The 12445-nt window shown below is 41.7% G+C and overlaps 1 protein-coding gene across 2 annotated transcripts in view; it reads right to left on the reverse strand.

The window, feature by feature from the left end:
* Positions 1-12445, reverse strand: part of MAPKAPK5 (MAPK activated protein kinase 5) — a 29870-nt gene that overhangs the window by 5705 nt on the left and 11720 nt on the right. For both annotated transcript variants that reach the window (XM_052654563.1, XM_052654561.1), the window contains exons 8-10: positions 6191-6271; positions 3561-3748; positions 1264-1384 (exon numbers count right to left, since the gene is read on the reverse strand). In XM_052654563.1, coding sequence (XP_052510523.1) covers positions 1264-1384; positions 3561-3748; positions 6191-6271 — 390 coding nt within the window. The remainder of the gene's footprint in view (positions 1-1263; positions 1385-3560; positions 3749-6190; positions 6272-12445) is intronic.

A 12445-nucleotide genomic window follows, 5' to 3' on the forward strand; every position in this document is an offset into this window, starting at 1 on the left:
GGAAAACAACTGCACACAGATCAGGGATAGCAGGAAACTGTTCCTTCTAGTTCTCCTTTCTCTTCTCGTACTCCAGCTAAACGAAGGGAGGTCCTAGCATTCCTTTCTCCCATTCACTTATTCTGTCACACCTCAGCTCCATCCCTTCTAAGTGAGTAACTCGTCTGCGACACTGCCTTTACCTTTCAGCCACACTCTGAATCCACACCACACAATCTCATTCATTTGAATGTCCATCTACCGTCAAATAATAATGAAAATCTAAACCCGGCTCATTCCTGATTTCCCTGTCAGTGGTATCACCAGATATGCCACTCACTGTCCCCTTATCTCTAGTCAGTCACCAAAAATTGTTGAAATTTGTCTTCAAAAATATTGAGCCTATTCATTCATCTCTACCTCTCTGCTCCTAGTGCAGCTTTCCAGCTTCTAGATTACTGTAGTAGTATTAGGTTGGTGAGTCTGCAAGTCTGACTAACCATCCCTACCCTAAATATCTTCCCTGTAGCAGAACTCTTCTCAGAAATCTGTACGAGCCTCTCAATTAGGTCCTACTAAGACTTACACCCCTCTGTCTACTTTCAAAGCCAGGCCCTTCCCTATCACACCCATTTCACCAACTTCCCATTAATGAAATCAGGCTGTTTTTCCCACTGATGGATTTCAGCCTCTAATTTTTTGCTCATGTTGTCCATGATATGTGGGCACACGTGCTCTCTACTCCAGTTCTTCCAAGGCCAGCTCACAGCTAAACATGTAAAGGGGTTTAAAAGTGCCACACAATAGTTAATAACTATGATGGGTTTTGCCTTCTCTTTGGGAACCCTTCCCTAATTACAGCCCTTCAAAGATGTCTTCTGAATTCCCATAAGAATTCACAGAAAATTTAGCATGCAAAAGCTCTGATGTCTGAGAGTATTCCCTCTTTGTTTTGTATTTATTGGTGTTTCTAACCGGTCTTGTTTAAACCCCTTGGGCAAAAGGATGGTTGATGTCTGATACTGCTCTCTGCCTCAACCCACAGCACAAATGTGGAAGAGGATACTTTGAATGTTCCCTTAGTGTATGTCCCAGGCTTTGATCCGGTCTTTATGGAAGGAAGCTCCTTGTTTCCAATCCTGATCTTCAGGAGACCAGAGATGTTTCTCTGGGAAAGACTGTGTGCTCTGCATTGTTTTGCCTTTAACCCCCTCACTGAGTCAAGCCCCAGCATTCCTTCCCAACACCACCACTTTGGCCAACAACATAAGCATCATTCAGAACCTTATCCATCATCAGCTGAGCAGAGGGTAGCACATTATCCAGGGCCTCAGTTGAGTTGAGCCAGGGGTGGTCCAGCACTCCCTCGATGCTAAGTCTTTCCTCCGGTTTGACCTTCAAGAGCCTGTGGAGAAAAGGCCAAAAGGGCTGCCATGCACAGTTGCTTCCAGAAGGCCATAAAGTTCCCGAGCCTGGCTCTAGTCAGCTCCAGCTTCTGACTTTCTACTTTCTGCCAACTCTTACAGCCTAGGCTTCCTGCAGGACAGAGGTGAGATTCTCTTCCCTAACTGTTAGTGGTGAGGGCGCTGTGTCCTTAAGGCAGTCCTTTCTATACTAAATAAATTGAGATTAAAAATGGTAGGAAAAGGCTTAATCCAGTGATACCTCAGACTGAGTTCTAGGTTCAGTAAGGTAATCAATCTTACATATGGCTCACAGTTCCTGAGACACTGAATCCCCAGACTAATGTTTCTAGGACAGTGGGCTATAATTTCCAGAAGGGACTCAAAGTACTCTTTTGGCCAACAGTGGCTGTAAAATTAGTTAAGCGATCATACAGTTCTGAAAATCCAGATTGCTACTTGTGATAAAACTTTTAGATAGCACCATATGGCAGGACACGAACCCTGAGCCATTTCTCCAAAGACATTCTACGCTAAAAATCTAATATCTGAGAAGGGAACAGCATTTCTTTCTAAGCCTAATGTATTGTCTATACCATCAGCTTTTGACCACAGTTCTTTCCATCTTGTACATTCATACCGATGCAATTCCTAGCTTACCCCAGCATATTCCCTGGGCCTCTTACAGCACTCCTTCCAAATACATAGCCTCCCATTCCAAACATCAGTCAGGACAACGTGCCTACTTGCTCTTTCATGTTCTCTGTAACTTTCTGGATCATTGTGAACAGCTTCAGATTCTAAAGAAAGGATTATTTAGAAGAGACCCTCAATGCTGAGAGAAGATAATCAGTGTTACTCTAGTGACAGGGGAAATACACTCTATAGAACTGCAGAGAACCACGTCGAGGATATTGATGTTTTGGTTAAGGAGCTGAGAATACAGCATGGAAAGGACATGGGAAGACAGATTTCAAATTGCCTCCACCCTCCTGAACACCTTCACTTGGATACTTTAGAAATGAGTCCCTTTTTACGTACATAAATACCTAACCAACAGGACAAGTTCACTTCTGAGAGAGTAATCTGCATAGGGAAATAGCTGTACTATTAGGAGACAGTTCCCAGGTACTGCCCCTTTAATGCTTATCTTTATCACATTACAGATGAAGAAACTGAAACCAAGAGGAGCAATTACTCAGTGAAGGGCAAAGTAGTAATGTCAGAAGAGCGCATAAGTCCCAGGCAGCAGATCCCCTGGCACAGGTGGGCAGAAAAACCGAGCACACCTCCTATGTAGGCCTGACTTCTTAGTAACTCCAGCTAAGGAGCTGGAGCACGTGCCCATGTATGAGGTCATTCTTGGGGAAGATATTTTGAAAGGCACTACCATGTCTGTAGGTTTCAGGTGATTTCATGGCCTGTAGTCACAGCATGCTTATTAATAACGGACTCCTATTTTAATTAAACGCAGTTCCACCTGCCTCAGAAACTGGGTCCACAGAGGCCTCAACCCAAGCCCCTCCTGAACGGCAGGACAGAACAGTGTCCTCCTGAGGAAGGCGGCCCAGGCAGCCTGCCGCTGTGGCCACTCGCGCCTCACATCACAGCTGTGCGCTGCTCTGTAAGAAACAAAGGACTCTGAATGTCATGTGTCCCTCATCCACTCACTTAGCCCTAGTCCTTTTGAACCTTTCTATCTCTATATGTCAGAGCAACCAACTAGCAGCAGGGAGGCCAGGGTGGGATTGAGGTCCTGGACAACCAGTCACACTCCCACAGTAGCTAAGGGAGGAAAGGACAAAAGCATCGTGGCCATTCTGGCACCCTAGTTCAGCTTCCGGCATCATGTCAGTGCCAAATGACTGGCCTCCGTGCAGGAAGGATGCACCGGGGGTTACCATTTAAAGTCTGAATTAATGCTAACGGATACAGTGGCTACCAAGGGACCTGGATTCAACCCTAGGGACAAATTCTAGGAATGCAACAGGAGGGAGTACAGCTCCAATTTCACCGAGATGTGGATACTGAGAGCTCTCATTTCAGACTCCAGGACAGATTTTCTGTGATGATAAAAATGAGAAGGTACATGCCTGCAAAACAAAGAATTTTCTCTACCCAACATTGCTTTGCATTCCACCACTTTTAAGGGCCCCACCCAGTGGCTCAGAGACTCACTTTCTCACAACATCTTTGGCCATCTCTGAGATCTGGCTCCACTCTTCCTCCGGGAACTCAAAACTGCCTGTCATGATTTTTCTCCGCATATCCTTTGGGATAGTCCGGCTATGGTGTTTGGAGTAAAAAGGAGGGTATCCGCACAACATCACATAGATAATCACCCCTAGGGACCACAAGTCACAGCTCTGAAAGCAAAAAGAAAATGGTCACTCATACCAGAGGCACAGCTCTAAAATAAAGCCCCCAGAACTGACCCAAAAACAGCCCTTGATACCCACAGGCTGATATCACCAAGAATCACTTATCAGAGACTGGAAAAGTTTCAGGAAGTCTTAAGAGAATTAACCTTTCTATCATTTGTTATCTGCTATCAATGCTACATATATGCACATCATATACACAAAGCCAATCTGGGGTAAAAAGTCACTTTTATTCTCACTGACGAGGCCCAAGCTGCTATCTGACCGTTGGGTACAGATAAGACACTTTGATCCCAGCCAGAAAAGTAATTGATGTAAGCCAGCTGTTGTGAAACATGTCCTCTGGCCACCTGGGCGGGTTGAGGGTGCAGGAACAAATAGCTAGGATGCAGATGGGCTGATCCCATAAAACAGCACCAGTCATTTTATAAAGGCTCACAGCAGTTTGACACAGATGAGGGACAAGCACGGTAGGGAAGAATGGGAGGTGGAAAGCAATCCTTTGGCCAAGGACTCACTGTGCCCATGTGCAAAGCCACTCTTGGGGAAGATATTTTGAAAGGCACTACCATGTCTGTAGGTTTCAGGTGATTTAGTCACAGCATGCTTATTAATAACGGACTCCTATTTTAATTAAACGCAGTTCCACCTGCCTCAGAAACTGGGTCCACAGAGGCTTCAACCCAAGCCCCTCCTGAACGGCAGGACAGAACAGTGTCCGCCTAAGGAAGGCGGCCCAGGGAGCCTGCCGCTGTGGCCACTCGCACCTCACATCACAGCTGTGCGCTGCTCTGTAAGAAGCCTGGAAAAGGAGGTACCTCAGGTCCTCTCAGCCATGTCTTGGCATCATCCTACTAGTAGAGATTCATAAACGACATGGCCCATGATGTAAAACAATTATAAAATCATAGAGGTGAAAAGAAATCTTAAAAATTCAAATGCGGAAAATAGTTCCCATGAGAAACTGGTGCTACAGAGATCTTGTCACACCTAGGGTCATCTGTCAAGAGTGGAACTAAGCACACCGACCAACAACATGCAGCAGACGGGGGGAGTCACTGCAAGCATCCTGCCTCTTTTTTTTTTTCTTAATTAAGATTGATGTAATTAGTTTTTTAAAATTTAACTACCTCTTATTACATTATTTTTCTTTAAATTACTTGCAAATGTAGCATTCAGTGTTCACTCAGTTGCCAATGTAAAGATTATAACTAGATGAATATATATACACATTCAAAAATTATTACAAGCTTATCATTTTAATATATTACTCATCTGTGGAGTGTAAATTTTATGGATGCCAAGCAAATTCACAAACACCACTAGATTCACAAAACAAGAGTAGGAAGAGGAGAAAAAAACAGTACTGGGAAATAATGTATCACACAAGAGTCCATTGTATTCATGCTGAGAATATTGTATCAAGTAAATTCTGATCTCTGTTAGCTAAGTGTTTCTACCACTCAATTCCTGCCCACTGTGGGAAGCAGGAAGCAGTTTCTGACTGATAACTATCATCAGCCTAGCCCTCACTTCCAGCCTTCACTACATAAGGACATAGCAGCCTATAGTTTGTAGAGCAAGAAGGTGTGGAACAGTAAGTACTTACTTGGGGACTGAACAGTGTTAATCATGAAAGCAGAGTGTAGAATTCCAGTCACGTTGGGCCAGTGCCGAGTGGAGGGTGCTGAGAGCCACAGGAGCCTGTGTGCCCTCTGATACATGTGTCTGCGTGTGTCTGTGCATGTGCGTGTGGTAGGAATGTGGGGGCCCTCTAGGGTGTGTGACCAGGAGGAGCTAGCCTGCCCTTTTGCCATCCTCAGCTCCCTCCCTGTCATCTGTATCTCTCTGAGTCCCCAAGCAGCATCATTCTTTTTTGATCCACTCTGTGACTCCAGGATCTCTAGGACTTGTTTCAAGAGGCCTTAAGCCTCTTATACTTTAGAACAGAGAGGCCTGATGTGTAGGCTACAGATAACAACTGTGATAGGAACAGGTACCACTCAGGACACTTGCCTTGTGTATTAGACACTGTTCTAAGTTGGGTATTTTATGGGGTTAGAAAGAATGGCACCATAAATGGCCAAGGAATATTCTGTGAAATGGCCTCCACCTCAAAAAAGCAGGACAAACATATCTTTTAAATGTGATCAGTGGACTGTACAGCTAGTCAAATAAATAACCTCCAGGTGACCACAGCCTTTGGTTCCTGCTGCAAAACCTAAACTGGTATGAATCTTACTTCATCAGACAGAAACTTGAATTTCAAATACTCTTCTGCATAGGTAGCTTCTTTCAGCTTCTCAGGCGGCAATATAATATCAAGGAATAAAAAGAGAATCTGCCACCTTCCCAAAAGACCACAAACACCACACAGGAGAATACAGGCTTCACCCAAGGGGTAGAGATTAGTTTTTCTTCTCCTACCTTGTTATAAGTGTAGGGTGTTGGCGAGGTAGGTATGATGCCAGATTTCTCCTTCTGATGCCTTCTCTGGGCTTCCAGTACCTGTCAGAGTCACACCAAAGGGGACAATTTACTGAACCTCACATCAGTGACCTGCAGCTTGAGACAGACTGCTATGTTAGAAGGCTAAAGAGGGTAGCCACTGGCAGTTAACAATCAACAATTTTTTAAAATTCTAAATACTTTCAAAAGCCTTTTTTTCTCTCTTACTATCAGCAACTTATCAGTATTTGCCTAGGTCAAGGACGTGAAGATTCAGTCCCTGAAGGAGATTTACTTCTTCTTCCTGAGATTACTTTTCCCTAGGGGCGTCTCTTAAGGCCTTGGCAAGCAGTGAACAAGCAGACTTGCTGGTCGGTGGCTCAGGCTCAAGGTATCTGCTGCCATGAAGCACTGTGATCGTCACACAGGTCTGGGTGCTAAGTGCTGCACGGAGGTAACCGCTGCCATCCTCGGGGCCACCACCGCGGCCCAGCTCTCCACTGCCATGGGGATTAGGGCTCCTGGGGACACAAGACTAAAGAACCCCACAGAGTTCCGTGACGAAGACACGATCCTGCAGCTCCCTGCCAGTAGGTGTCATCCTTGTACCCAGACACACTGCTGCTGCCTGGGCCTTCATGGCCACAGGACCACGCTGCTGACAGCAGGCACTGAAAACTGTCACACCTTGGCCAGGGGCCACACTGCCACCTTGGGCAACCTTGCCTAGGCCACCTCTGATGCCACCTCTAAGGCCTACGGCTATCTTACACCTGACCTCTTGAAGGTGACTGTGCTCACTGAAGCTCCCTATCAGGAATTCACTGACCCACACTACTGTCTCTGTGGAGAAAGGACCCAGGCTCATGTTCTCACACAAGAATAATAAAGTGAATTAATTAAACCTAAAAAAGAAAATACCACTTATTACAGCATTAAAAATATTAAGGATAAATCTAAAAAGAGATGTGAAAGATTACACTGAAAACCAGACAGATATTGCTGAGCAAAACCAAAGACAAAAATAAATGGAATATAGCCTGCTTATGGGTCAGAAGGCTTGATGCTGTTAAATTGTCAGTACTCCCATACTGAACTATATGTTTCAAACAACACTAGTCAAAATTCCGGCACACTTTCTTGTAAAAATCAACAGCCAAGTCTAAAGTTCATATGGAAATGCAAAGAAATTTGAATAGCCAAAATAACTATGAAAAAGAACAAAGTCAGAGGGCTAAAACTACCTCATGTCAAAAGTTATTAAAAAGTGTCAATAATCAAAACAGTATATGATATTGGTATAAAGACCAATCAATGGAACAGAGTAGAACAATCCAAAAATAAACCCACACATATACATTCAACTGGTTTTTGACAAAGGCTGAGAAGCAATGCAGTGGAGAAAAGATAGCTTTTCAGCAAATATATAGGAACAACTAGATATCCAAATGCTTTTAAAAAATGAACTTGGATCTATACCTCACATCTTATACAAAAATTAAGTCAAAATGGATCACAGACCTAAATGTAAAACTTAAAATTATAAAACTTATAGTAGAAAATCTTTGTGATCTTGGGTTAGACAAAGATCTCTTAGATAGAAAACCAAAAGCAGAACCCATAAAATTTTTTAAAAAGTTAACAAATTGGTCTTCACACCAAAATGAAAGACGCTGTTATCACCTCACACCAGTCGGAACGGCCATCATCAAAAAGTTTACAAATAATAAATGCTGGGGAGGGTATGGAGAAAAGGGAACCCTCTGACACTGTTGGTGGAACATAAATTGATGCGGCCACTATGGAAAATAGTATGGAGGCTCCTTAAAAAACTAGAAGTAGACCTATCATATGACCCAGTGACCCCACTCCTGGGCATATGTCCAGAAAGGATGATATGTGTGTATGTGTATAACTGAATCACTTTGCTATATGCCTCAAACATTGTAAATCAACTATACTTCAATTTAAAGAAAAAAGAAAAAGCCACAGACTGGAAGAAAATCTTTCCAAAGCATGTATCTGATAAAGGACTTATAGCCAAAACATATTTTGTAAAAAGCTCTCAAATTCAGCAAGAAAACAAAAAATCCAATTTAAAATATGGGGAAAACATCTGAATATATACTTCAAAGAAAATACACCGACAGCAAAGAAGCACAATAGATGCTCAACATCAGTAGCTATTGGGGAAAAGCAAGTTGAAACCACAGTGAAATACCTCTACAAAGTCAGTTAAATGGCTAAAATTAAAGACTAGCCATGCCAAATGCCAGTAAGAATGTGGAGAGCCCTGAAGCTTTCTGATTCGGAATGTAAAATTGAACGACTACTTTGGAAAACAAAGTGGCAATTTCTAAATAAGTTAAACACATCTAACATATGATAGAGCTATTGCACTCTAGATATTTACCAAAGAGAAAAGTAAATAAAGTGTCCATACAGAAACTTGTGCACAAATGTTTATAAGCAAGCAGGCTTATTTTTAACAGCCAAAATTTGAAAACAACCCATCAATAGATGAGTAGATAAACAAACCATGGTATATCCACATCATGGAATACATTCCAGCAGTAAAATTAAAGAACTATTGACATATGAATAACATAGGTAAATAAACATAATTTTGCTGAGTAAAAGAAACTGCGCCCCCCCCCACCCCCCACAAAAAAAACACCATACGATGTGCTGACTGACCGACTGACTGAAGTCGCTCAGTCGTGTCTGACTCTTTGCAACCCCATAGACTGTAGCCTACCAGGCTCCTTGCCCATGGGATTCTCCAGGCAATAGTACTGGAGTGGATTGCCATTTCCTTCTCCAGGGGATCTTCCTAACCCAGGGCTCGAACCCGGGTCTCCCACATTGTAGACAGACGCTTTACCGTCTGAGCCACCAGGGAAGTCACTTCTATATATAAATCTAGAGGAAATAAAAACTAATCACAAAAGGTCAAAAGATTTGTACCATACTTCAAAACAGAATGTCGTACCCATATTTCACAACAGAATAGCCAATAGACACATGAAAAAATATTCCTCAACAGTAGCCATGAGAAAAATGCTGTAATTAAATCCATAACGAAATAACACTAAATACCTACTAGAATGACTAAGATTATAAATACTAACAAACTTGAGTTAGAGATAAGAAAGGCACAACTATTTTGAAAAAAGATTTTACCTAAAGGGGAAGGGCATGTCTCCCCAAACCTGTAAATGAACATTCCCAGGACCATCACCCTAATACCAAAACTTGACAAAGACGCCACAAAAAAAGAAAACTACAGGCCAATATCACTGATGAACATAGATGCAAAAATCCTTAACAAAATTCTAGCAATCAGAATCCAACAACACATTAAAAAGATCATACACCATGACCAAGTGGGCTTTATCCCAGGGATGCAAGGATTCTTCAATATCTGCAAATCAATCAATGTAATTCACCACATTAACAAATTGAAAAATAAAAGCCATATGATTATCTCAATAGATGCAGGGAAAGCCTTTGACAAAATTCAACATCCATTTATGATAAAAACTCTTCAGAAAGCAGGAATAGAAGGAACATACCGCAACATAATAAAAGCTATATAACACAAACCCACAGCAAACATTATCCTCAATGGTGAAAAATTGAAAGCATTTCCCCTAAAGTCAGGAACAAGACAAGGGTGCCCACTTTCACCGCTACTATTCAACATAGTTCTGGAAGTTTTGGCCACAGCAATCAGAGCAGAAAAAGAAATAAAAGGAATCCAAGTTGGAAAAGAAGAAGTAAAACTCTCACTGTTTGCAGATGACATGATCCTCTACATAGAAAACCCTAAAGACTCCACCAGAAAATTACTAGAGCTAATCAATGAATATAGTAAAGTTGCAGGATATAAAATCAACACACAGAAATCCCTTGCATTCCTATACACTAATAATGAGAAAATAGAAAGTGAAATTAAGGAAACAATTCCATTCACCATTTCAACGAAAAGAATAAAATACTTAGGAATATATCTACCTAAAGAAACAAAAGACCTATATATAGAAAACTATGAAACACTGGCAAAAGAAATCAAAGAGGGCACTAATAGATGGAGAAATATACCGTGTTCATGGATCGGAAGAATCAATATAGTGAAAATGAGTATACTACCCAAAGCAATTATAGAGTCAATGCAATCCCTATCAAGCTACCAACGGTATTTTTCACAGAGCTAGAACAAATAATTTCACAATTTGTATGAAAATACAAAAAACCTCGAATAGCCAAAGCAATCTTGAGAAAGAAGAAGGGAACTGGAGGAATCAACCTGCCTGACCTCAGGCTCTACTACAAAACCACAGTCATTAAGACAGTATGGTAGTGGCACAAAGATAGAAATATAGATCAATGGAACAAAATAGAAAGCCCAGAGATAAATCCACACACCTATGGACACCTTATCTTTGACAAAGGAGGCAAGAATATACAATGGATTAAAGACAATCTATTTAACAAGTGGTGCTGGGAAAACTGGTCAACCACTGGTCAACCACTTGTAAAAGAATGAAACTAGATCACTTTCTAACACCATACACAAAAATAAACTCAAAATGGATTAAAGATCTAAATGTAAGACCAGAAACTATAAAACTCTTAGAGGAGAACATAGGTAAAACACTCTCCGACATAAATCACAGCAGGATCCTCTATGACCTACCTCCCAGAATACTGGAAATAAAAGCAAAAATAAACAAATGGGACCGAATTAAAATTAAAAGCTTCTGCACAACAAAGGAAACTATAAGCAAGGTGAAAAAAGCCTTCGGAATGGGAGAAAATAATAGCAAATGAAGCAACTGACAAACAACTAATCTCAAAAATATACAAGCAACTCCTGCAGCTCAATTCCAGAAAAACAAACGACCCAATCAAAAAATGGGCCAAAGAACTAAATAGACATTTCTCCAAAGAAGACATACAGATGGCTAACAAACACATGAAAAGATGCTCAACATCACTCATTATCAGAGAAATGCAAATCAAAACCACAATGAGGTACCATTTCATGCCAGTCAGAATGGCTGCGATCCAAAAGTCTACAAGCAATAAATGCTAGAGAGGGCATGGAGAAAAGGGAACCCTCTTACACTGTTGGTGGGAATGCAAACTAGTACAGCCACTATGGAGAACAGTGTGGAGATTCCTTAAAAAACTGGAAACAGAACTGCCTTATGACCCAGCAATCCCACTGCTGGGCATACACACCAAGGAAACCAGAATTGAAAGAGACACATGTATCCCAATGTTCATCGCAGCACTGTTTATAACAGCCAGGACATGGAAACAACCTAGATGTCCATCAGCAGATGAATGGATAAGAAAGCTGTGGTACATATACACAATGGAGTATTACTCAGCCATTAAAAAGAATACATTTGAATCAGTTCTAATGAGGTGGATGAAACTGGAGCCGATTATACAGAGTGAAGTAAGCCAGAAAGAAAAACACCAATACAGTATACTAACGCATATATATGGAATTTAGAAAGATGGTAACGATAACCCTGTATGCGAGACAGCAAAAGAGACACAGATGTATAGAACAGTCTTTTGGACTCTGTGGGAGAGGGCGAGGGTGGGATGATTTGGGAGAATGGCATTGAAACATGTATAATATCATATAAGAAACGAATTGCCAGTCTAGGTTCGATGCAGGGTGCAGGATGCTTGGGGCTGGTGCACTGGGATGACCCAGAGGGATGGTGTTGGGGGGGAGGTGGGAGGGGGGTTCGGGATTGGGAACACGTGTACACCCGTGGTGGATTCATGATGATATGTGACAAAACCAATACAATATTGTAAAGTAAAAAAATAAGAAGAAGAAAGAAAGAAAGAAAGAAAAAAAAAAAAAACAGGAGACAACCCTAAATGGCCACCACTCAGTGAACAGATAAAACAAATGTGGCTTAGTCATATGATGGAATACTGCTCAGCCATAGAAAGGAACTAATTACTGATACACACAGCAACATGGATGAATCTCAAAAACATGCTGAGTTAGGAAACAGGCATAACTGTGAGTGGGCAGAAATCTCTCATCTGTGTTTTACTAAGAATAGCTCCTCAGTATGGATCTTTATGTCCAGACATGAGGACATGCTACTCATAGGTTCCAGTCCCAACCAGAAACTCATGAAAGCTCAAGGCGAAGAAGTGAAGAAGGTCCCAAGGTCGAAGAAGTGAAACACGAAA

Source organism: Budorcas taxicolor, chromosome 17 (genome assembly GCF_023091745.1).
Source record: "Budorcas taxicolor isolate Tak-1 chromosome 17, Takin1.1, whole genome shotgun sequence".
In the NCBI taxonomy this organism is placed as follows: domain Eukaryota; kingdom Metazoa; phylum Chordata; class Mammalia; order Artiodactyla; family Bovidae; genus Budorcas; species Budorcas taxicolor.